Here is a 25,703-nt window from a genome sequence, read left to right as displayed (position 1 = left end):
AGTAAAACCTGTACAATAAAAGAAATAGGCTACAACTTGGACCAACAGTTTCTTAAATAAGTGCACTTAAACTAGACATGTTTGGGAGCATGAAATTAAAAAAATAAATATTCATAGATTAAGTACTTAAAGATTTGTGATGAATAACTAAGTCTAAAACTAGATGATCAATACATGGTGCATATGATTTCACTCGTTCAATGTGTACCAAGGTTATACACCAACCCGGCATGCTGTTGCATGATTTAACCTGTTTAAGAATGGTTAAAAGTTGTTTACATGTGTTTAGAGCCCACTGCATCCAATCCTTTTTAATTTTACGGTTGCATGTTAAATTTTCATATTTTATGTCACCATTAAAATAATTGTTTATTTTCTCTGTGTCATTGTTTTTTATTGACGTGACATTATGGTGTATGTGAAAAATCCCACCTTTCACTTTTAGTGCTTTACATGCAGCAATATAACTTTGTTCCGCAGTGGGAATAAGGCCAAGAATTATCCGGTCACCCACTTCAGTGGGACACACAACTCTGTTATCTCCTTCATATATTTTACATTTGGATTCCACTTTATTTAGCAGTAAATTTGCTTTCAATGCTGTTACAGAATCAGGATTCCATTCACACGCATGTACAAATCTTGCCTTCGAATGAACAAGAAGTGGCAAAGTGAAATATCCAATTCCTGCAAACATATCTATAACAATTTCCCCATCACAATTTAAGTTTGCCATTCTGATTTTCTCTGTGATGTTTCCAGATGAAAACATCGACTTGGTAATATCAAATTTATAAATTATTCTATTGTCAATATGTGTCACCCAGGTATCATCACCAAGCAACATAACAACTTGTGGTGAACGGTAGTCACTGTTTAATATATTCTTCTGCTGTGCCACTCTATTTACGTTAAGTGCTTCAGCAACATACTTCCATAGCTGCTCTTGGGGAAGTTGAGCCCAAACCTTTAAGTGGAAGCAATTGGAGGGCAGCATAACAAGATCCCCGTGTTTTTCCCATTTTCGAGGCAAATCTTTTATTAAATCATCATTTAAATCAATATTCCATGCATTTTTTAATAAATTCAATAACTTTTCATGAAACGGATTCTTCTGTGCCATTTTAAAAATTATACAGTAGCTTTAACTTTGTTACCTTGCAGATTGAACAAACAACCTTCGACGTATCTCAAACGTTCTTAACAAAAATATTAAACATTCTACGGCGGCAAAACGTGAAAGCGGTTATGCATGAATGCTTTACCACGTGATCCTATTATTTTTATACCAACAAGACAGCAAAGCTCTAATGTGTAAGCAAGTATTTGTTGTTTGTTACACTAAGCAAGTATATTTTACAGCAAATGCATTGCAATAGTTGGCGTAAGTTGTTTAAAGGCGTCTGGTAGCATTTATTTACAGTTTTATGTTATAAAATTCTAACTATATATTCTTAAGTTATGTTACGTTGTATTGTACTTTTATCTGATGCAAAATAAACTAAGAAATGCCAGAAAGATAAAGGTTTAATTCAAGCGCCTATTACCAGCAGTATAAGACTTGTTGTAGTAAACCAATGTGGAAACAATAAATCTGAAAACAGCTTATCTTATTAAGCAATGTTTACTACTGTGTTGGATCGCTATAAATGCCAATGTTTCCTTTCAAAAACATCTTAAACGAAACATTTCAAACATGTGTGAAAAGTGGCAAACAGTTATATTATTTGGTTCACAACAAGAATACAGATGCTGGTTAGTTGCATCTTATGTTTAAAGTATCATCTAATAAATGATTGTTGTACTTTAAAACTTATATTAATTTACGAGTCAACGTTACTACTACTACGATATGAGGCACCAGCAGCAGGACAACTGTACTGTTTAAATTCGATATGAAAAACGTGAGCAATGTGCAAATGAAATGTTTAATTTCGTCCCCAGCATTCCAAAGGACCAACAGTATGCCAGCCTGCTTCGCTTGGAGCTGTTGCATCCCCAAACATGACTGCAGTAACCGGCAATAATGCCTTGTTTGTCAAATAACCCTCATCCGCTGTGCTTGACGAGTTGTCGTCACAATTACACTTCTTCGTTCTATCTAGACATGTCCCTGTAAACAATAACCAGTATTGCGTCTAAATCAAAACAGGAGATCACAGATCTAATGCATGAGCACGGTATAAACTAATTAGCATAGTATTAATTAACCCTATCACTACAATGGTCGACTGAGATCGACCAAAAACAAATCAAAAGTAACCAACAAAGCAGGTTTCAGTCGCCATTGGTGACTGTGGAGCAGTAGATAGAATGCATTTATAAGTGTATTATAATATAAGTGTATTATAACTTAAGACGTGCAAGGATTGAAAGTTTGGTAAAGAATATGTGTGAATACGCTTTGTACAACTCCTGTACCATGTGTTGACATGTAAACTTATACTATAGTTAACCTTGTCGTCGCTTAAAGACGTTTGTTTTTGTGAACTTGAATAAACCCTAATCACGCAGTATTATAGGTAATGTTAGAAGTGAATATTATTTATATTGTGGCGGCTGCATAATGATTTATTGCGAGCGGTAAACTAAAAGAGCGAAGAAACGGTAGACGCGATGTTTATACCAAAGATAACGATAAGAAAAAGGCACTCGTCTACGCTTCGGTTGTTAATTATTGAAAACTCGATCAGGATACTTAGATATTATGTGCTCAAGGTGTCCCATCTTTTCCTACAGTACTATATAATAGTGTGGGGTAATATAGGACATATGTACCATATTACTCCAACTTACTATGTGTACATCAACAAAAGAAATCGTAAACACCTACCCGATTCACCGCAGGCACACCATCCAGTTCTTGAGGTGCCTCCCCAGTTGTGTTGATTTAATCCGTCACGTGACTTCCAACCGCCAAAAGGAGTTCCCGAGTTGAGAACTGAACCTCTGCATCGATACTGGAAATAAATAAATTTGCTGATTCAAATAACAAACAAGTGGTTTTTAGGTGCGATGATAGTAGGCCTATAGTACAATGGGGAAAGATAGGACACTTAAGCACAAATTGGAAAATATTTCCAAAATCAAAATAGATGACGGTTTTTGGTTAATATCACGAATTAGTACCATTATTCCTTTATTAATTGACACCAATTTAATAAAATATATTTATACATACGAGGAGTTATTTAACTATCCGCACAAGTGAAACTTTACAAATTCGAAAACACACACGATAAGATGGGACAGTTTGAAATCATTGTTAATTTTGATTATTAAGTATGGGGGCCCAACCTGGTCAAAATACAACACGAATAAATCGCATTTAATGTAATAAGTTGTATTATTTTTATATCACAAGTTGTATTATTTTTGGATCTTAGTCTTACAAAAATATAATTTTACGTTACGACTTGAATTATTTTTACGTTACGACTTGAATTATTTTTATATCCGGTAAAATCATTCATGCGTTTTAAAACACCATTGTCTCGTATCTATGACGTCATAGTCGCCGCTATTACGGATCACAATGCATACAATTTTATCGTATCTGGGTGCTGTTTATTTGTCTAAAAATATTGCAATTTTTCAGGAACCAATTAAGCACTTCTGCGCATATAAATGTTTTTCTGCTTACGTTATATGTTAGCACAATAATAAACCTTTCATAAATAATGTACTTTTATTAAACATTCTACCGATAAAAGAATAAAAACAGAAACTATCAAGTATACCAACCAAAACATAAAGGAACATGTTTAAACTACAAAAATATAAACAAAAATGCATAACCTTAAAACATATAGGGTATAACATAATATAGCTATAAGCTGCATTTTTGCTTGCAAATTGCGTGATTTTACTTGTTAACTCTTTTTAACTTAGCAAGTACCTGGCAACGAAACCTATACGGTAAGAGTAGGCCATATCTTCGTAAAAATTTACCTAATATCGAAGTAAAATTGAGAAAAATAATACTTAGCCACTATATTTTGTTCTCTCCTTGATTTAAAAACAATTGTAGTGTTTTTAGTTTACGCCCGGAATTTTGAAACGCATGAGCGATTTTACCGGATATAAAATTAATTCAAGTCGTAACGTAAAATTAATTCAAGTCGTAACGTAAAAATAATTCAAGTCGTAACGTAAAATTAATTCAAGTCGTAGCGTAAAAATAACTCAAGTCGTAACGTAAAAATAATTCAAGTCGTAGCGTAAAATTAATTCAAGTCGTAACGTAAAAATAATTCAAGTCGTAGCGTAAAATTAATTCAAGTCGTAGCGTAAAAATAAATCAAGTCGTAACGTAAAAATAATTCAAGTCGTAGCGTAAAATTAATTTAAGTCGTAACGTAAAAATAATTCAAGTCGTAACGTAAAAATAATTCACGTCGTAGCGTAAAAATGATTCAAGTCTTAACATAAAATTAATTCAAGTTGTAGGGTAAAATTATTTTTTTCTGAGATTAAGATCTAAAAGTAATACAACTTGTGATATAAAAATAATACAACTTAATGCATAAAATTCCTTTTTCGTGTTGTATTTTGACCAGGTTGGGCCCCCATAATTAAGTGTATTTATAAATAGGAATATACGTAAATAACACAAAATAACACTGTACGCTTTGAAAATTAGGTCTAAACATTCTTTTTCTTGCCCTACCGCTATAGTTTTTAACATGTTACCTATACATTATATTATTGCATAACAATTGGTATTGTTACAACAACAATGGGTAATGTTCGAACATCAATGGATAAATATTGTATCCTACAAATGTATATGAACTTGTATTAACAGAAAATTGATTATAACTATTGATAAAGTTTTTATTTTTGCTACAAATTGGGTATTACTACTCTGTTTTTGGCACAAGCCCCTTCTTATAAATTAACACCAAGTGCAAATGACCAAATTTCGAATATATTTTCAAAGTATTATCTAAATTAAAGGTAAATCTTTCAAAGTTTGGCAATGAAAACATGCAAAACTACAATGTGGGGGAAGATGGAACTCTAAATTGAAATATATTTACATTAGCAGTATTCTACAACTTGTAGTTAACCTACCGAGTTTAACAGGTTGTGCTAGTTTCTTTGCCATGTACACTTTATATATATACCGTTAAATTGATATTTTTTGTTGTTTTTATCTTAAATTAAAGTCATATTGACCCCTGCCTCTTTTCTTCATGCTTATATCTAAGTGTTTTTTTACAAAACTAAAATTAGTTTTATGAGACAAAATCAAACTGTATGAAATATTTAAGGTTGTTTTATGAAGCTATGAAACTAGTTTAATCGTTTGCACGCGCAAACTAAAAAATCATTGGCTTTACTATGATTTAGCGAGCATTAAAAAAGGGCACCTTACTATTTCGCATTTTTTACCTGTTCAAGGTATAATGTTTCTATTTTACATATTTTTTAATATTTAAAAACAGTAATCAGCTTTAACGGGCGTTTAATAAGGTCGTGATAATACTGTCGAATAATTCTGTAACCTTATTTTCCTGAATATCATTAAATGGGGGTCCGTAAAAAGAAAATTAAAAAAGAGTCTCGTCTGACAAAGTGTCCCATCTTTCCCCACCTTACTATATAAGAATGAATAAAACTTACAGCCATTATCGCCTGTCTCTAATCTAAAGGTATAAGTATAAGGCTCTATATAAGTATAAGGCTCAAATGCTCCACTAATGGCTTTAGATTATCAGCCATACATAAAAAAATGAATAAAATCGAACAAACAATAATCTCTTACGAAGTAACATACATGGTAACTCGTAAGCTGGCACGAGGTGTCTTAAACATACTGTCATTTTCCAGCCACGGGAGGATAAGGAAAGTTTCATTCATTCATTTATGTATTTATTATAACAAAGGTGTTCTGTTTTACACACCTCGTTCCGCTTACGTGTTACCACGTTTTGCTTTCTGAAAATACCTTAACAAATTGTCTACAGTGTCGTGAGACCGATATCAAAGCAACAATCTGTGCCATGGAAACTTCATAAGCAATGTTGCGACTGTAGCAGAGTGGGTCTTCGCATGACGACACCTGAATTTCACTTTCGGCGTCATGCCCTATGCGAGTGAAACCTGGAAACAATATTTTAACATCTTTGTTTTTTTGTCATCGTAAGTAACAAAAATTACGATGCGTTTCGTTAAAGCTGCAATGTGCTACAAATGGTCGTGACCCTGGTTTAATCTGATATAACCCAGAGTCAACCTCTGTGCCATTCACATGTTCACAGGATTTATGTTGAATTCCCATCATATCTGTAAAAAAATGACATGTGAAAAAATGGTCGTAGCTTATATACCCTTATATATTGTTCAACATAGATGGCAAAGCCTTACTCAAATCCGAATATATTCATGAAGAACAATGTACTACGAATTTATCCCACCTTTATTCTTAGACTTTATCTAAATGTAGTACCGTGGGGTAAGATGGGATACTGTTAGTACCCCGCAGTCTCATATTTCCTAATCGTGTTTTATCCATTAACAACGCTTTGTTTAGAGCCGCGGGGCTACGGTTATATATGTAATTACGTATGTATTATGGGAAGATTACCAAAAGTGACAAGAAAGAGAATATAACCATGTCTCATCTTACCCCACCACCTCAGCAAAACATAAAACTTAATTTATCCAAACGACCTATTCGGTTCATAAGTTGCGCAACTTGCCGCTTCAATATCCCGATTTCATTGTAATGTGGAGTAATCCCGGCTTCACCCTGTATAACACACAAAGTTAAAGTCTTAAAGTTGAATAAATATTATTTCCCAATAACCTTAGCTCCCTTTTCCCCAATATCTCCTTTCGGTCCTTTTTTTCCAACTTTACCCGGTGCTCCCCTTGTGTGATTTTGAGTCAAATTTGGGACCGCATCTGGGCCGAAATTTTGAACTACAGTATAACCTGAACAGTGATGCTGCTGGTTCGACACAACTGTAGGTACTTGTTCAACGAAGATAACCACAATATACAGACACAAGACTAGCATTTTAAGGATAATAATCAACTGCACAATAAAAGATATTTATCAAGTGATCGTAAGCTCCCTAAGTGGTTTCGCTGATTTATCCTCGGTAATGCAGAAACATCTATACACATTGCATGTCGAGAAAGCTACATACATAAAGCATCTTTATCGCAGCCAACGAACAATTGAACCTTGTCGTAAATAAAAACGTAGGTGAGAATTTCGCCGAAGGGCGAGATTGTTTCAAGTGTATAAGTGTTTGTACTTCTGTAATCCTATATAAGTGTTACCTTCCTAAAATCATTTCTTGCAACACCGTGGTCAAGTGAAGCTGCCTGTGTTATCAAAACAGCTTTAAACCAACGACTTTTTAAAACACAATAGAACATACTAAGCTCTTACAAACCAAATACTCCTCGCTGCTTTATGCTGGAGACTAGATAGGTTCAAGAAGGTCGGAGCGAAAGAAGCACAAACAGTTTAGGGCAAATAAGGCGCATTGGAGGAACATGTGAAAACAATGTAAGACACGGACATATTAGTATTACAACGGCCACACACTAAGATAAAGGAAACTCGCCTTTGCCATTAATGGGTTAACTACAAGTTGCACAATACTGTTAATATAAAAATATTTTAATTTGGTGTCCCATCTTCCCCACATTGTAATTTAGTATAGATTCTTATTGTCAAACTTTGAAAGGTTTGCTTTTAATGAAATTCAGTCATTTATTGCGCTTAATTTATTTTGATGCAAATTTGTTGCAAAAATGTAAATTTAGTTAATAGTGATTAACAATTTTCTGTTATTACAAAATCATATGCGTTTGTAGGATTATAGTTTAATGCCGTATTATTAAACCAAATTTCAAATATATATATTTAAAACATTATCATTTTATCATATCAGTATCTTATAGTTGAAAACCCCTGAGGTATAAATTACTAAATTAAAAGGAAATCTTTCAAAAATTGGCAATGAAAACTTACAAAACTACAATGTGGGGGAAGATGGGACTCTAAATTGAAATATATTTACATTAGCAGTATTCTACAACTTGTAGTTAACCTATCGAGTTTAACAGGCTGTGCTAGTTTCTTTGCCATGTAAACTTCATATAAATAACGTTAAACCGATATTTTTTGTTGTTTTTATCTCAAATTAAAGTCATATTGACCCCTGTCTATTTTTTTCATGCTTATGTCTCAGTGTATTTTTACAAAACTAAAACTAGTTTTATGGGAGAAAATCAAACTGTACGCAAAATTCAAGGTTGTTTTATGAAGCTATGAAACTAGTTTAATCGTTCGCACACGCAAACTAAAATAATCATCGGCTTTACTATGATTTGGCGAGCATTAAAAAGTAGCACCTTACTATTTCGCATTTTTTCACCTGGTCAAAGTATACTGTTTTTATTTTACACATTTTTTAACATTTAAAAACAATAATTAGCTTTGACGGGCGTTTCATAAGGTCGTGATAATACTGTGGAATAATTCTGTAACCTTATTTTTCTGATTATCAATAAATGGGGGTCCGTAAGAAGAAAAAAAGAAGTCTCGTCTGACAAAGTGTCCCATCTTCTCCCACCCTACTATTGTACTTATTCGTGGTATCACCCAAAAACCGCCATGTATCATGATTTTTGAAATATTGGTCAATATGTGCTTAATTCCCATCTCCCCCACTCTACTATATAACTTGAATGCATTAATCGTTTTAACTATAATATTGATAATCCGTGTCTGAAGCACAGTTAACCACTACAGTACCACCGACGACCTTATAAACACGTAACCTCAAGAGGCAGGCGCGACTACCACTATGCCACGGCGTCGAAAATATACCTGTGATGTAAGATACCGCATTTTAAGCTCACCTAACCGTGCTTTATTTAAATTTTTTTAAAACCTAAAAAAAATCGCGAAAAGGAACATGGCAAAAAGTTGAGTAATAATGGTCTGTATGGCCACTTACGTGCCCAAAAGTTAAAACATTTTCACAAAGGTGTTCAGTTTCATAAACCTTGTGGGTGCTTACTAGTTAGTTCTTGTACAATATGCTTATATGGACGAATGCATAAACAGACAATTCTGTTGTATTCCCTGGTAGTGATGTTTAACTTCTATTTGTAATAGAATGAATTACACTCATGTTTGCTGTTATTGGGCGACCGTGGCAGTAAAGGGGATATTTAATTTAAATTGTACTAACTATCGTACATGCTCAGTCGACAAAGTTCTTGTGTATAATTAAATGAGGAGCCGTAAAAATTGGGTATTTTGCTTTTTAATTTTTTTTCCAACATCGTATGATTATTATTAATTTTCCAAAAGAAACAACGTTGGTTAAATTTATAAAATCCTTTAAAGCAAAGGCAACTTAAACACATTTGTGAGTTTACAGTTTAACACACCATCCCAGAGTAATACATGAAATATTTGCAAATCTTTTTTATGAATTATTTTCATCAAACTATGGTTTATATTTGGCTTGAGAAAACGTAATCACAATAAAGCAGACTATAATGGCCAAACATTTCATTTTGTTGCAAATTTTAAACAACTACAAAAATGTAGAAATTAATTTGAAGATCCAAAAGTTTATATATATTAGGACTGGGGAAGATGGGACACCTTTTCATTCTATTTTCTCGTACATTTTGGTAGTAAACAAAGAACATTCAAAGAATTATAAAACCTTGCCCTTGCGACTTTCATAGACCGTTGTTAATTGTTTAAAACACGATCAGGATATTTTTGTGCTAAGGTGTCCCATCTTCCCCCACCTCACTATAATTAATTATAATCCCTTTAATTAAAACCATTTATGGAATGGTTATAGCACTGTGTTTATGGTATTTTTTCGATTCTTGTTACACCCAACACTATAAAGTTGGATATGAATCATATACTAGCTCTCTATTAAGTTCTTTTGCTTTGTCAGTATACGCTGCGCTCCGCAAATTAGTTGTTGCTGGAGACAAATCTTGGCCACACCACCTGTAACTCAATCCATTAAGCCAGAAAAAAATGCTTTAAAAGAACTTAAAGTTATATCATAAAATTTTTGTAATTTTATAAAATCTTCCATAAGAAGTTTATATATCTTACATGTTTGCTGCATGAACATCACCAGCTGAGGCATCACACCATGATGCATGTTCCAACATTAGTACAGCTGCATATATACGAAATAAACTGTATGAGAAATCTCTCGCTGCTAAAAACATAGAATCGTGGCCAGTAGATGAGGTCTGAAACAAAAATCAATTTAAGAGAACAAGAAAGCCGGTTCTATTGAATAAGCAAGTATTTTCAGCATAATTTTAAAAAAGCCTTTTACCACTACGGTCAATTGAGCTCATTTAAAAACAAATCAGAAGTAACCAACAAACTGGTTTATTTCGTTATTTGTGACCGTATGTACGTGAAACTCATGTGGTTGCCTAATGGTAAGGCTGTCTGCCTCTAACCAAAGTTTTTACAGAGTCTACCACTGTTGGTATATGTGTCCTTGAGCAAGACAGTTAAAGGCACTTGCTCTAACTCGGTGGTCACAAACAGGTTGTCCAACGCATCAGCCATACATAAAGACAAAAAAAAACAATCACCCACAAGTCCACAGTTACACATGTGGTAACTTGTAAGCAGGCACGACGGTACAATAAAGCACATTTGTTCATTTGCAACCATTTAATTAAAGTTTTAGAAACAATTTGGATTTAGCGCTTTCCATTAAAAAGGGAAAGTAATTGTTGTTTACTTTATAACATGTGATTTTAAAAGTGAAAGTTTATTTTAAAATTTAAAAGTTTATTTTATAATTTGATTTCAATCAAGAGATTAAATTAAACATGAAAATTATAAATTAAGATACGTGGAAGCGATCATCGCAAAAAACAACAACAACAAGAACAGCTGTTTCATGAAAAAAAACCATATAACCACTTACGTGCTCAATAATTTAAAAGGTTACTAAACTGATACTGTAGTTACCTGATTTATAAAAGCCCTTAGATCACCAGCGGCAATGCTGGTTTTGGCAACTGAGCTTTTCAAATTTTTATTTCCAGAATCTGTAACTGATGATAACCTGATATTCACGCTTTGAAAAAATGAATTGAGAACCTGTATCAAAGACAGTATTAGTATTAAAGCTCATTATGACAGTACTGCATATCCATCTCTAACTATACATAGCCTATATAAATAATACCTAAAAAGTGTGTAGATGAAAATAAGGGATTTAATTTTACATAGCTTAGAATTTTAAAATAAATTAAAATTAAGTTAAAAGTCTGATCGTATGGCAGATGCAATGTTGGTTTTAACAAAACCTTTTATGCCAGAAGATCAGTTGCAACAACTGAGCTAACAATCTTATTTTCTTGTTTAATCTGCATATGTTTTTCACATTCCAAACAAACAGAAATTGTTCACAACCTGTCCTTTAGATTTAGCAATAGCTCGAAGTGTATCAAGTGAAAGTACGTTTGTAGTTCCCTCCCATATGCTTAGCACTTGCGCGTCACGTAGAAATGATGGTAGACCTGTATCTTCAAGATAACCTGCTCCACCAAAACTTTCTAATCCTTCTGATGCAACAGCAATTGCCTGCAGTATGTACATAATTTTGCATTACCTGTATCTATTTTAAAAATACTAGGTCTACTCACTTCTTGCATTAAAAAGTGTGAAATAATTACAAAATCCAGCTATTAAAGTATGGAACAAAGCTACAACTAGAAACTTAGGGAATTCTGTTAAAGGCCCAATTTTTGACAGGTTATATTTTTCACTTTGGTTAAAATGTTTGAACACCTAATCTTTGCAATAAAACTCGCTACACTTATGTAAATCACACCTGTTTAGCGGTATAGAGCTTTGCAAGCGGTGTTAATAGTCTCAACATATCATTATCTATTTCACTTCCTTCTTTAACTTCAATCAAACCCAACAACCGAACAACTTCAAATGTAACAAGAAAGGCAGCTCTACTTTCTATTTCCATTCTGTACATATGGAAAGAAGGATTGATTGGGGGTTAGTTGGGTTTGTTGTGTTAGAAATCACGACATGCGGCAAGTTATTGGCGGGAATTCAGTGTGTAGGTAACTTATGTTCTATCTTGCATGAGGTATGCGGATGTAACATGCACAAGTTACAACATTTGTTTTATAACCTGCAGATATTAAGTTTAAAACTAAATGCTGCTACTCACAATACGAGTGTAAATAAATAATACATAAACTTTTCATTTATCTATTATTCATTCGGTCACCTTGCCAGTGTTTGCATGTGAAGTGGATGGTCGTTAAGTAATGAACCGAATGCACTTCGTTTTGTTGCGTAATCTTTCGATAGGAGAAGCAGGCGTCTCATTGAGGCTGCTGACCACACAGAGTTGTGTATTCTTGTAACTGTAAGCATACCGGAAATCAAGCGAATGCCATTAGAGCGATCACCAACCTAAATGAAAATAAAAAATCGATAATATATGGTATAAACATGTGTTAATGACAAGAAATTTGACTTTCTATTTTTTATTCCAATGTATTTTTTAGCCTATATATCTTAGTTATTAATGTAACACTTACTGCGACATGTTTTAAGCACAAACTAATTTTCTTCACAAATAACATTGTCGCGTCAAAAAAAGTTTAAGGAACCTTGGGTTATGCAGATGATGACATGATGTGATAGAAAAAAAAAGGAAAAATATTGTACATAACGTAAATCTTACTTTAGGTTTATTTACTATAGAGAATTAACCCTTCAGGAACAAGATGTAGTTTAACAAAGTTTTTGTTTTTGACTGACTGTCACATATTGCTCTCTAGCAACACGTCATATGTTAAAAGTTGTGCACTTGTGCCAAACACCATTTTTTACGATTAGGAATATAATACCCATATATAACTGCATAAACAACGTAGCAGCAAAAAGAAATTAAATAATTCAGAAAACAAACAAAAAAAACAGTTGAGGTTGTGAAACAACATTTTTAACCGGTAACTTAGGCGGGGAGGCACCAGAGCAACACAGAGATCAAATAATATCATTTTTCCTTAACAGAATAACGTTAAATTAAAACTTTGAATTTTGAACAAACCATAAAAAAATCCAAATCACTTCATTAGAACAAATGTAACACATAGATAAAGATTTTAACAAATGCTCATTCAACTCACCATATGTGCAACAGTTCCATCCAATAAAAGTTCCCCAGTTGGAAGTTGTCTTGTACCAAGTTTATCCTTCAGTCTTTCAACTTGGAATCCATTTAAGCCAGATGGAAGCTTTTTGTCTTCGTCCCGTGTTTCGAGGTAAAACAGCGACAAACCCTTTGTACCAGAAAGAGAGTTACCACTGCAAAGTATATGAGCAATAAAAGCAAAGCACTGAGAGAATATACACTACACCTTGGTAGTTTAAATATTATTTAACAAAAGTTTATTTCACGAGATAAATTGTAATACATCATACCTTTTAGTTAGTAATTACTAATAGTATGTAGCAAAAAAATATTTGCCAAGATAAATAGTAATTTTAATGAACAAAATGTGGCAAATAGCAAAAGTCTTGCCACATTTGCTGTAAAACATAAAATAATAATATTCAAGGTACTTACTCCCTATCTACAACTCTAGCAAGAGTTAACGCCATATCGGCATCTGTAGCTGATGTAAACCACTTATATCCAAACAACTTGTATGTTTCATCATCTTGTTTATAAGCGAATGTGTCTGTTGCGTTGGCTGTAGAAAACACAAAATAAAAATATTACCGATAATGGATTTGTAAATAAAATTGTTTATAATGTAATGATAACCTTTATTTATTTATTTTTCATTTTAACATAATTACCTTTTTGAAGCATGTCACTAAAACATGAAGTAGGATATCTAATAGGTAGCAGTACAAACAAAATTCGAAGTATAAATCCATACACTCAGTTACACATTACACTAGCAAAGCTTACCAACATCTGAACCACCAGCTTTTTCTGTCATCCATTGGCCAGATGTCCAAAATGTATCTGGGTTTGGGCTTGTTAAACATCTAATTAAAAATAACGTTAAGAGTATTAATTCGTAATAATATACCTCAAACGCACATGTTCTAGTATAGCAGTTGTGATAAGACAATTAACATAACATCAATAATAACTGGGAAGAATAGCCTATAATTCCGTATATTATGTTTAACACAGGAAACTTTATCATGAAATATCACTAAGGTACATAACCAATACAATTTGTTTTGCTTTTTATTTATTTATTTTTTGTTAATAAAAAACAAATCGAAATACTTTGAAAAAATGTTTCTTACTTAAAGGCTTTCAACAAAATGCTGTGTTTTTCTTCAGATGAATTTAAAACTCTTTCTAAAACCAGTGCAGCTCCATCTGTCATTGCAAGAGGACAAGCATACATGCCAGAGCATGGAGAAAATAGAAACAACTTTGCAAACTGGTAAATCCGGCTAAACAGAATAAATCACATTATACAAAATCCATAATAATTCCACTTTCATCAGAAAGGAGAAACCTTATATCATATAAGTTATATGAATAGATATAATGAAGCGTTTGAATTTCATTGATTCATGATAAAATACAAATTCCCAAAAAATATGTTAAAACATTGTCAAAATATAAATTTTAGGAAGTCTGATTAGTCATGCTACATATACATATACAATAAATATTGAAGTTGTTGGTTTTGGTACCATAACTGCACATGTGCTTAACGCAAATAGGAATACCCACACATGATGTGACATCATTACCTGTATTTACCAAATTGTCGTGTGTATCCATGAGCAATTAATCCTTCCCTGGCTGAGATATTTTTCATTTGGTTCCATTCATTACAGGTTTCAACCTGATTAATCCGGTTTCCCCATGCATCATATTGCTTTAATGTTGGTGGACTTGCTTCACATTTTTGACCCATCTCCGTGATTTCGTTTTTAATCGTTTCACCAAAATTTTGCAGGTCCATAGAAATATGTTGGAAATGCTGTTTAATTAAAATATACTACGTGTAAAGTAGACTAACTCAGTGGTCACAAATAGTTTGTTTAGGTTTGTGTGGAAAAGAACAAAACAATAACCAACATGGTCTCACAATATGCTGTTCATGATAAACTTAATTACAGGTGTGTGTAAAATAGGGCACCTGTGTTATGTTTAACACAGCCATGCGGCATGAGGAAAAATAAGTCAGATCACACCCATCTGTAACAAATGGTGCTATGTTTAGAGTTTCCCACAAACAACCTTCTAGACTAGCTTTTGTAGATTCATATTTTAATTGACTTTAAAATAAATGTTTGAATTTAAGTTACCTCTTTTGGTATATTTCTTTGTAGGTATGATTTAAGCAAGCCATCACATTGATATGGATTGAGCACACTTGGTGCTTCTTGAGTAAATGAACCAACAGCTGCTTGATGGTATTTTGTATTTTTACCTACAAGAATCTCACATATAATGTTTGCCTGCTGACTTTATTAACAGTAAATGAATTGTATACTTACATCTTGTTTGAAGCGTATGCACACAATTTATATTGTGATGATGATTTAAAAATATAACTTTACATTTATTCCGCATCATGATTAAACTTTGGTCATCCTCAACTGATCTTATAGAAACTCAAAACACTGTACCTTTATTCAAAAATCACATAAACTACATGTTGAACTTATGGTTATGCAAAAAACAAAAAAATACACTTTGTTAATGGAACACAATGTAAATTAACTGTCTACTGGTCACAATAAAGACGTCTTGTGTAAACAAGAATTGATTTAGTTTAATTTATAAATTTGCATTTAAAACTTGAGAGCGAGCTTAGCAGTCTTTATTATTTCTTTCATATACAACATGAATTATGAAGGGATGTATTTTAAAGATTGTTTCAGTTGAACATAATTCTGTAAAAATTTTACCAGTAATAATTAATATTGAATTCCTTTAATATTTAATATTGAAAGGCAGAAGAATGAAAATGAAACTACTTAGATTTACACTTCTTATTACATTAGAAGACATCCTTTATACAATATGTTCTACTGTTCTAGGATAATATTTGAGAAATACTACAGAATTAAAAAATGATTATGAAACACATCATAGATTTATACTTCAGTTACTTCAGTTAATGAATATATTTGTTAATTGGCACCTACGGTATAATACACCATGAAATAGTTAAACTTTCATTTTCAGTGTATTTTAAGTGAACAAATGTTTTTAAATTGTATTGTGCAATTAAAGAAGTTATGAACTTGCATAAATGAGTTTTTGAAACCCCTGATAAATTAGTTCAAAAGGGCATAATATAGATGCCATGTATCAATGTCCAACAACATACATCAAAGTTTAAACATTAATTAGTTGTTTCTGGCCACTAAGATTAATTTTTAAGGCTCAGGTAAAATCAATGCGGAGATTCAACCAATAGTTTAGAATTTTTAACAGAAAATGTAAATACAAAAAAACAACAAATAAAACTGTTTAACAAAAAAGACTGATAGGAAGCATATATAAGTAATATGATGCCTAAACTGTTAAGTTGACCAAACATGACATAATTGCAAACGAAATCAATTGAATAAAAGCACATTAGAATATCAAAATTAATACAAGTTATTATGGAGGTGACTCACAAACTTGTCGAGCAAGAGTTTGAAACTGCTCACTTGTTTCATCTGCGGAAATAACCAAATCCATTAAATCTTTTACACTTCTTTGATTTCTTCCTTTTCTTTTCCACATTTTTAACAACTCCATACAAGATTGCCTTCGATCTCGTATTTCCTGTACTTCCCTCTTTTCAAATTCTTCCAAATTTATATGCTGTAACATTCCCTGAATAAGTCTTTTTGTAGCCTGAGATGCCACGATATTAATATGCATGTCATGCAATGGTCGCTCGGGAACAATAGATGGTCGTTCTACAATGGTCCCTTGTGGTCCTGCTCTACGATTACGCAGATCAGTTGAAGAAGTAATTGGACCAGCATGATTTGAAATACTTGCATTCTCGCGGTTTCTCTCTTCCAGAATTAGAGTACTGCTTGTGGACGATGTGGTTAGATCGCCCTCAGGAACACGCACTGGGCCGTCATTCGTCATGCCTGAGGTGGAGGTTAAGTCACCACTTGGTTGACCAATAAGATTCATATTCGCCATTGTTGATGATTAACTTAAAGAACACCTAATTTATCTATGTTTCAATATCATATCTCAAATGTTTGAATTGAAACAAAATCTGACTATAATTAAGAGCAACACTAAACCGTAATTTTGACAAATTATAGGAAAAAGTGTTGACAAAATCAAATCACAATAAAAACGCAATTTAGAAAACAAGAGGTAAACTTTGAGCAACGCTTATGCTTTGAGGGTCCCTTTTTAAGTTTAAAAAATGTGCCCGTTGTGCGTGGTTGCTAATTTGTCTAAAATATGGATTAAAATTAAAAATATTGGCATTTATTTAATTTGTATCGTTTATACCAGAGCCATAGAAATACCATGTTTATATACGGACTCTGGTTTATACCATTCTAACGGTGCCTCAAAATATTTTACCGTAATATTTTCCGAGTTATGACCAAATATATGTGATATGCAAAAAAGAGTTAAATTGACTCCGAATGGAAGCCCTGTTCTACAACTAAGCCAATTGAGGGTTGGTGGCTGAGGTGCCGAGCCACGCTAGCACATGAGAAGTCCTCAGTCCGCATCGTCTGTTTCAAGGTATATAACAGTATAAAACAGTCCCAAATCATATTATTAGCAAGGTTCCGCTTCTTAATGGAACATGCCGGCAAGCGCTACACTTATAAACGCCCTACCATAATCACGTGGTTCTTCTTATCTGTATTGGTGGTATTACCAGTTTTATACGTTTGAATTAATGTCCTCCTGGTGCTTTTATTGAAATCAATGTATCGCGATACCGAACCACTGCTGTTCACGCTGTACCACTGCTTAACAATGTAACGACTACAAATGTTTTATTACATCGATTTTAAAGTATTAAACATCGTGGAAACTGTAGCCACAACTAACATTAAAGTCGGTGGCCATAACTCTTTGTCGTTTCATTACATAAACGCTAATAAAGGTTTCACTTTTAAAAAGTATCGTAATTTAACAGTACACAGTAAAAAGATCACTTACGTAAGGAGTTTCTACAGAATATGATTTTAATAAGCGAAAATAAAGAAATAATCATTGAATGTTCAGTTTGTACGACCCACAATGAATAATAAAACGAACTTAGCAACTACCCTTCCAAGCATTTTAATTCCTTTTCATTTTTTACATATTATTTAACAAAATTAACTTCACCCCAATTATGACCGCAAAGAATAAAAGTATTAAAGCCCTGTTGATAATAAGAGTAAAGGATAAATAAAAAACACAGTGTTCTCGCATGTTAGAGAACACTGGATAGATTATGTGTACAGCACAATATAAAAGAAATGTGTCGTTGGTGATTAATGGTGTGTCATGGGGTAACTATCTCGAGAACTTTGCTGTTGCTGGCGGCGACGCCTCTGTTGTACCTGACGTTGGTTCTGTCGGCGACGCAGTGTACCAGCCCCTATTACGTGCATATGTGTGAGTGGCATGAATCAACATTGGAATGTTACATCATACCTGGTAGTTGCTTATGCTTGGGTAACCTTGGGTTGTTACTTGGGGTATGTACACTGCATAGTTTAATAAATCCTGCCATCAGTAATACTAATGCCAACCCCATCAACATCACTGCCCACCAATATTCCTGGTAAATATATTTTATTTACTAACCAATACAACAATAACAGTAATAATAATGATAATAAGAGTATACAGATAAGAAATTAACAAACCACAATCCAGTTCCTGATAGTGTTATACAGTGCTGGGTTAAAAATAGCTTTCTTCAGTCGTGAGAGTGGGCCATCCGCATCAACTTTTCGACACTTAGAAAACACATCGCAGTAACCTGCATAAGGTTTGTTGAGAAATCTCATCACAGAAATATTACAACAAATAACAAACATTAAACTTTGGATTCTACAATATACCTGAATACACTCACTAAGCTAATGTGGTCTAGTAAACTGGTGTCATAACACACCAGTTGAATAACTAGCAAATATCAACCATACCATTGTAATTTTCGCAGGCAGATCCCGGTAAAACATGAATTACACTGTAGTTGAATTGAGCATATTCACCAGTACTCTTGCATGTTGAACTATTTCCTGTGGTTTGTAATGAATAAAAATATAGTTTTAACGCAACTTATAAACGGCAAAACTGATAATTTTATCACACACTGTAAGATTATAAATAAGGTATAATATATATAGTTTTTTAAATCTACCAATTTTTTGCAAATCAGTAAAGTAATGAAAAACTTGGTTTCCAACCCCCTGCAATTTTGTGCAACTGACATGTATTAAAATTAAAAAACTACAATTCATAAATGAAATAAGATTAGTTGATGACATACCAGGTAATTTGCAACATGTATGGCATAGTAAGGTTCGGTTTTTCGAGCCTGGAGGTATCTCGCATTCACACTTTTCCAGACCATGTTTTGCACATATAGAACCTGAACATGTCTGCAACAAACAAATTTATTATTGGCCAATGATATTCTTGTAATTTATATGATGGTGCTGCAAAGTATATTTTTATGTTCAATATGTTAGGTACTTGCACTGAAAGTTTTTACCCCGATGAAAGTTACCTTAATAGGACGAGGAAAAATAATAAAATGAAAGAGTTTTATCCGACTTATATATATCAATGTAATGTTAGAAACGAACCCCTTGCACACAAATCTGTGTTCCATGATTGCAAATTTCAGCTTCTCTCTTTGCTGTGGCATTCGGACAAACAGCTTTACTCAAAGTAAACAGAAAGTAGTTAAGAAAATCAAACAAAAGTTGATTTTACTTCAAGAAAGCAATAATGAAACAAACCGAACCATCACATTAACCTAATATTATTGGGTGGTGGTTATCGCACATTAAAAATATAGATCAGCAGCCACTGAAACCCCAGCAAACAAAAACCAAGTGCAACTAATGGTGTACCAAAGAGAAGTTTTGCCAAATCTGGCATTTTTAGTCTCTTATTTAAACAGAATTTATACAAAGGATATTTGCAAACTTGAGCAAGTTGACATTGGGTTTCTTCTGAACATCTATAATTAGAATTCTTAGCTTCACATGTAGTTCCATTACAACAGGGTCCTTGTGTTATGCTGGAAACATTTATTTAAAATAATATTTGATCATGTATGTTTGGATTTATCCATTCATTTTTGAAAAGAGAAACTGAGAGCTTCAAAAGAACATTTAAACAACCTTGTTCAATCATATAACATGCAACACAGTGTAAATTATTCATAGTTTCCCAAGATTAACTATGACCTGCATTTTAAAAAGTTACCCAATTATTTGTGTGTATATTTACCCACAAGCTTGTTTTCACAATTGTAATTTTGTTGCAATCCTAACTTTTTATTGTGGAAATGTTTTTAAATCTTTGCTACCAAAAACAAAGGCACGCATAAATGGGCTTAATAAACAATACCTGCAACTTTTACCAGCTTTAAGTTTACATCTTCGTTCCACATTATTTTCATCATCAGCAGGGGTGCAACACACATCACCAATATCAGCACAAGTGTCACTATACCCACAATCACAATCTTCCCCTTCATCTATCAAGTTGTTTCCACATCTCGGTGTGTCTGAACCTGAAGAATATTATTAATGAACATTAGCAACAACAAAAAAAAACAACAAATATAACACAATTTCAAACAATACTGGTGATAAAACAGATTGATTGAACCAATAAAAAACATTTTCCTTAAACCATGAATATAAAATATTAACTTACTGACAAAGCAGCTCATCTTTGCTTCAAGCACTCTACTCATATTCCTGATACTACAACCAGAAAAAACATCATTGTTTGGTTCCTTCCCTGATGTTGCACGAGCGTACATAATAAAGTTTCCCTGTTTCTTTATTTGTATGCTGGGAGATTCACCTGGTGTACATTCAACCCCTCCATCATGCTGCAAAAAATAACAAATATATTTCTTTAAAAATATTTCTTTTATTTTTTTTAAACATTCAACTTACAGGTGAACCAAAGTTATGACCAAGTTCGTGAGCAAATGTAATGTGGGTAACAACAGCTGGCATAACTGTCCCATAGTTTTTAAAAGTAACGATTCCTGTGTTAAGTGATTTTGCTGAGCGATCCGTGTATGTTCGATACTTTTCACATATTCCACCACTTGTACCTACAATATATAAATGTTAGTTCAAACAAAAATATTCCCAATTTTCATCTTTTAGCATTGCGACCAGATTTTGTTTTCCAGGCCAGCGAATAATATTACTCGCTTCAGAAGTTAAACAAGGACTGACAAATCTAAAATTATTTCATGTGATGACTGACAAGAAACCCAAAATTGCACAAATTATTTAAATGTAGAAGTATTGATAGGCCTTTAATTTGGCTTTAGCCTGAATAATTCAGCTGCTGGTCGTATTCAATAAATACATAAAAAATAATCAAGAACTATGCCATAAAAGCAGTTTGAAGGATATAACTAACCTTAAACCCGCATGCTGTAAGCTAAATCGTGATAAATACTTGTGATAAATGCTTCCACATACGTACCAGTAGGAGATCCCACCCAAGCTAATCCCAACACTCCATTATCAAAATCACGGTTGGTGAAAACGTAAGCAAGGCAATAATCATTATGATTTGCAAGCGACGCTATGTCTAAAAACTTTTCCACTCCAATGTTACGACTTTTGAAAGGATCATCAGCAGCTGATGTTCTGTTAATCTATCAATAAAGATAAGTGGTTTGTATAAAACAAGCAATACAATGTTTTATGTTTATCATACTGATGTTTTCACTTATGTGTTGGTACTTGGTAATTATTAAGTTACAAAATACCTATTTTTCAGAAATATTAATTAGTGTTAAAATACCAACTTAAACCAATTGACAAAACATCAGTCCAACTTACCCGAATTCTTTGAACCATAAAATTAATATCTCGGATCCTTTCATTGGTTGACGTGGTGAAGAGTGTTCTAGTATAAATCTGATTGACAGCTTTTACGTGTTCGGCTATTTTACTCACAATAACATCACGCGAATTATATTCTTCATACAAGATATGATCAGTTTGAATATAAAGTAGACAGGTAGTTTTCGTTGGATCAACTGCTCTTCGTCTACGATGACGTGTGACTACAGGCTGCAACAGAATATATTATGACAGGAATCCTGTCACAGGGTGCATGTGCTGATGTTCAACCTTAGTGTGGAATACCAATACTGACATCGTCATTTCCTTTATTTGGCAGAATATAAACTTATTGCATAAAGTTTACATGAAGTTCAAACTTCCAACAACAAGAAACAATCTCTTACCTCAGAAATAGATGAATTTTGATAACTCTTCATCCAATCTGCCACCTTTGGTTGTGAAGCACCACAATGGTGGTGGGAATGTCTTCATAAAAAAAAATTTTTATAATCAATGATATGAGGTATATTATACAGAATGCTAAGATATATTATATTATTGAATAGTTGCTCTTATTGACATGTCATATGCACCCGTAACACTATGGTTAGTTAAGTAGTGTAGCTGATAGTTAACAAGTTTAGCAACATATTACCATGTGACGGAAACATAACAGTATTTTTAGATCATGATAAATCTTCCAGCAACAGTAGATAGATAAAAGTCACACAGGATATGCCTCTATCTAACTGACTAGATATGAAGCTAAAGGTACAAACTTTTTTGGATGGATCACATCATTCTCATGGTAGATAACTGAGTGACCGTTGTATCCTGCCACGGGAGATTGTCCTTGACTTCCACCAAAGAACTGATGAGTTTCTTCAACATAAAACTTGCCAACATTTGGTTCATGTATCACCCCACGGAATATGCCACTTATTATACTACCATGCACATAACTCTCACGCTGCCCTAAAGGTTAACAACAATCAGCATATAAAAAAATTAAAATTTATATATATATATTTAAAATATAGATATACCCTTTTTGCATGGTAAAAAGTTAATGCTCATAATGCGAGTAACAACCAACCTTCTACAGCAGATGACACGCTTATGACGTTATGCGTGTTAACTTTGTTTTTGCGAGTAAAAATGCGGGTACTTACGCGCATAAAATTGACTATGCAAAAAGGGTAATAGATACATTCATAATTATGTTGTACTTGTAACACGTACCGTATAAGACACCGTGGTATACATGTGATACATTCACATCTACTTTATCATTATTCTCATCAACGATTATTAAGTTTGGTCGAAATATTGTGCGGTCTTGATGAAGATGAATGTCAAAATTCCTGCGATTAAATTAATAAGTTAATAAATTCATATAATATATATACACATGATATAGAGTCATAGTAATTAAGCATGTCAAACAAACCGTATAAATTAACATTTACAGAAAATGAGTAATCACAACTGATGACATAACTTACTACATACACGATACACCACTCTCCTTCCTATCCTGTGACGTACACAACAATATCTATCACATGATGATTAATAATAGCCAACACTTTGTGCTGAAGTTAATTAGACAAATCTGAGTAAACAACACTGTTGAGTGTTGATAAATGATTGTATTTATTCTTCATTTTTAACCTATCTTTCAAGTTCTGTCACATAAATCAAATCACCGAATTTAAAATAAAACTAATTTAAAACCTTACATTAAGGATTTAAAGTTTATAACAAGCTTATATGTGTGATCATGTCCCATGTGATAGTTATATTTATAAATGGTATTAAAATTTTTAAATTTATAAAACATATCTATATATGTATTTTAAATTACATACTTTTTATTTAGTTGGTAGAATGCTACATGATCAACTGTTTTGAAAACCTATTGTTTGACATTGTAGTGCAAAGAACACCACATTGTCATTCGCAAAATACTTAATAGTCAATTAATTGCTCCAACCCAGTAAACACTAATAATTTGCTCAAATTATCATTGATCATTCATTCAAAAAAATGCCCACAAAGTAACAAGTACACAATAATCGCACTGACTTATAGATAGCATTGGGCAGTGGTTCCCACAGTATTTTTAGCGCGACCCAAATCAGAGTTTTATGAACTCACGACCCATGTACCCAAGTCTGAAACATCCAAAAAATCTAGTTTTAATTTAATGTATAAATTCCATACTATTTTTTAGAAATGTATGAAGTAGATCATTGGTGTTAAACTGGCGGATCCGTTCTGGATACCGATCTTTTCGACTGTTTGAGTAAATCTTTCAATGAAGTCTTGAAAAAAAATAAAACACGGCGCCAGTGAAGATTATAATACTACGCACTGGCACATAATGGCTAAAATACGACGCAAGTGAAGACTAAAATTCAACGCATGTGCTTCTTTACATTCAAGCCCGTTTTAAATATCCCGCATGCCTAGTGATTATGTGTCAATTACCTATATACATCAAATAATCTTGAATCGCTATTATGCCGTAATAATTGCCACGTCAATCAATAACTATTACGATGCAATGAATTTACGTGTGAATCCCTACTATTTCGTAACAAACAGTCTAACTGGCTAGGAAAAACATGGTAAATATAAGGCTAAACTACAACGCAAACCGAACACTTAAAAAGAAAAAAATCTGGTTTGATAGATTTAAATCACCTTGGTGCAACGACTTTTTCAACCCTGTGCAACCCTATACTGTATTAGGAAATGGGAATGGACATTAAAAAATAATTGAGTATTCTAAAAAAAAACTAGAATACTTTAGTTTGAATCTAGAATTGACGTCATTAAAGAGAATACTGAATCTCACAGATTCAAAATTCTGTATTGTGCGTTTCTAGATAATAAATAGGTGTGTGATTTAAAAAGGCTACTATTGACAACTGTCAGCGTTATATAAAAACTGTTGCGACCACTTGCACTTCAGTTTCCAGGACTGTAATGACAATGAGTAGGCTATTATTTAAATGCACGATTTATTTTGTAACTAGTAAACACCTGCCATGAGCTTGGAACTTGAGTTTGACAGGTTTTGTTGAAGATGACACTGAACGCCGTGTTCGTTCATGTTGATAAGCCAAGTTTTTTACATCATATTTTAAATGTTCAAAATATGAAACGTGTTTGCTCATTGATGTGACCAATTCACCTGAGATAAAAATTCTAGTTAATGTTTAGGTTGCACATTATAAATATATATTTATGTAGCATTTAATACAATTAGTGTTACTAAAAATTGAAAAAAAAACATTTATATATTTATTATTATATAAGCAAAACATATAAATGCTATTATTTTTACAAACATCTTACCTTGAAGACATAAAAACAAAATGATGGAAAGCACAGCAATGTTGAATTTCATTATTCAGTTTTAATCTTATTTCTACATTAACTATGTAATTCCTAAAAAAACAAAATTGTACATTGAATTGAATGTAACTTGCTTTATCATCACTGGCCCAAAAACGACAATCGTTATTCGTTATAATGCGATTGTTCCATTTCATACATCTCTTTGCGAGTGAATATAACTTTGTGAGTGATT

The 25,703-nt window shown here is 32.9% G+C and overlaps 5 protein-coding genes across 5 annotated transcripts; all 5 read right to left on the bottom strand.

Annotated features, from left to right (window-relative positions):
- Nucleotides 1–8: 8 nt before the first annotated feature.
- LOC149738394 (tRNA wybutosine-synthesizing protein 2 homolog) lies at nucleotides 9–1,271 on the bottom strand. Its single transcript, XM_089875140.1, has one exon. It carries the CDS (start codon nucleotides 1,121–1,123, stop codon nucleotides 119–121), a length of 1,005 nt encoding a protein of 334 aa, XP_089731266.1. The 5' UTR covers nucleotides 1,124–1,271; the 3' UTR covers nucleotides 9–118.
- Nucleotides 1,272–1,509: 238 nt separating this feature from the next.
- On the bottom strand, nucleotides 1,510–7,080 carry LOC149738393 (EGF and laminin G domain-containing protein-like). Its single transcript, XM_089875146.1, has 6 exons — nucleotides 6,815–7,080; nucleotides 6,679–6,757; nucleotides 6,166–6,291; nucleotides 5,954–6,108; nucleotides 2,834–2,960; nucleotides 1,510–2,113 (listed from the first exon to the last, which is right to left on the bottom strand). Exons 1-6 carry the CDS (start codon nucleotides 7,025–7,027, stop codon nucleotides 1,929–1,931), a joined length of 885 nt encoding a protein of 294 aa, XP_089731272.1. The 5' UTR covers nucleotides 7,028–7,080; the 3' UTR covers nucleotides 1,510–1,928.
- Nucleotides 7,081–9,283: 2,203 nt separating this feature from the next.
- On the bottom strand, nucleotides 9,284–15,691 carry LOC149738392 (acyl-CoA dehydrogenase family member 11-like). The gene is made up of 13 exons (XM_089875138.1): nucleotides 15,557–15,691; nucleotides 15,365–15,489; nucleotides 14,804–15,036; nucleotides 14,345–14,497; nucleotides 13,995–14,074; nucleotides 13,644–13,770; nucleotides 13,204–13,381; nucleotides 12,294–12,481; nucleotides 11,877–12,024; nucleotides 11,456–11,626; nucleotides 11,009–11,140; nucleotides 10,124–10,266; nucleotides 9,284–10,012 (listed from the first exon to the last, which is right to left on the bottom strand). Exons 1-13 carry the CDS (start codon nucleotides 15,633–15,635, stop codon nucleotides 9,898–9,900), a joined length of 1,872 nt encoding a protein of 623 aa, XP_089731264.1. The 5' UTR covers nucleotides 15,636–15,691; the 3' UTR covers nucleotides 9,284–9,897.
- A 541-nt stretch (nucleotides 15,692–16,232) lies between these two features.
- On the bottom strand, nucleotides 16,233–17,332 carry LOC149738391 (uncharacterized). The gene has a single exon (XM_089875149.1). It carries the CDS (start codon nucleotides 17,214–17,216, stop codon nucleotides 16,674–16,676), a length of 543 nt encoding a protein of 180 aa, XP_089731275.1. The 5' UTR covers nucleotides 17,217–17,332; the 3' UTR covers nucleotides 16,233–16,673.
- Nucleotides 17,333–18,026: 694 nt separating this feature from the next.
- Nucleotides 18,027–25,605, bottom strand: LOC149738390 (disintegrin and metalloproteinase domain-containing protein 10-like). Its single transcript, XM_089875137.1, has 17 exons — nucleotides 25,469–25,605; nucleotides 25,154–25,304; nucleotides 23,345–23,466; nucleotides 22,882–23,077; nucleotides 22,507–22,588; nucleotides 22,097–22,330; nucleotides 21,735–21,909; nucleotides 21,188–21,351; nucleotides 20,940–21,120; nucleotides 20,628–20,793; nucleotides 20,194–20,295; nucleotides 19,856–19,940; nucleotides 19,537–19,648; nucleotides 19,190–19,285; nucleotides 18,908–19,023; nucleotides 18,693–18,819; nucleotides 18,027–18,636 (listed from the first exon to the last, which is right to left on the bottom strand). Exons 1-17 carry the CDS (start codon nucleotides 25,518–25,520, stop codon nucleotides 18,530–18,532), a joined length of 2,268 nt encoding a protein of 755 aa, XP_089731263.1. The 5' UTR covers nucleotides 25,521–25,605; the 3' UTR covers nucleotides 18,027–18,529.
- Between the last annotated feature and the right edge of the window lie 98 nt (nucleotides 25,606–25,703).

This window comes from Ciona robusta, chromosome 3 (genome assembly GCF_009617815.1).
Source record: "Ciona robusta chromosome 3, ASM961781v2".
Taxonomy (NCBI): Eukaryota; Metazoa; Chordata; class Ascidiacea; order Phlebobranchia; family Cionidae; genus Ciona; species Ciona robusta.
This window is presented reverse-complemented; position numbering and strand designations above follow the sequence as displayed.

Coding starts and splice junctions, on each gene's coding strand:
- LOC149738394 (XM_089875140.1), bottom strand. CDS start 1,123: ATGGCACAGAAGAATCCGTTTCATGAAAAGTTATTGAATTTATTAAAA.
- LOC149738393 (XM_089875146.1), bottom strand. CDS start 7,027: ATGCTAGTCTTGTGTCTGTATATTGTGGTTATCTTCGTTGAACAAGTA. Junction 6,109..6,165: donor CAGCTTTAACGAAACGCATC/GTAATTTTTGTT, acceptor TATTGTTTCCAG/GTTTCACTCGCATAGGGCAT. Junction 2,961..5,953: donor ACTGTAGACAATTTGTTAAG/GTATTTTCAGAA, acceptor ATTTATTTCCAG/TATCGATGCAGAGGTTCAGT.
- LOC149738392 (XM_089875138.1), bottom strand. CDS start 15,635: ATGATGCGGAATAAATGTAAAGTTATATTTTTAAATCATCATCACAAT. Junction 13,382..13,643: donor GCTAGAGTTGTAGATAGGGA/GTAAGTACCTTG, acceptor TATACTTTGCAG/TGGTAACTCTCTTTCTGGTA. Junction 10,267..11,008: donor TAAGGGCTTTTATAAATCAG/GTAACTACAGTA, acceptor TTTTTGTTTCAG/ACCTCATCTACTGGCCACGA.
- LOC149738391 (XM_089875149.1), bottom strand. CDS start 17,216: ATGGCGAATATGAATCTTATTGGTCAACCAAGTGGTGACTTAACCTCC.
- LOC149738390 (XM_089875137.1), bottom strand. CDS start 25,520: ATGAAATTCAACATTGCTGTGCTTTCCATCATTTTGTTTTTATGTCTT. Junction 23,467..25,153: donor AAGTTCCAAGCTCATGGCAG/GTGTTTACTAGT, acceptor ATTTAATCGCAG/GAATTTTGACATTCATCTTC. Junction 20,794..20,939: donor AAAGATGAGCTGCTTTGTCA/GTAAGTTAATAT, acceptor AATATTCTTCAG/GTTCAGACACACCGAGATGT.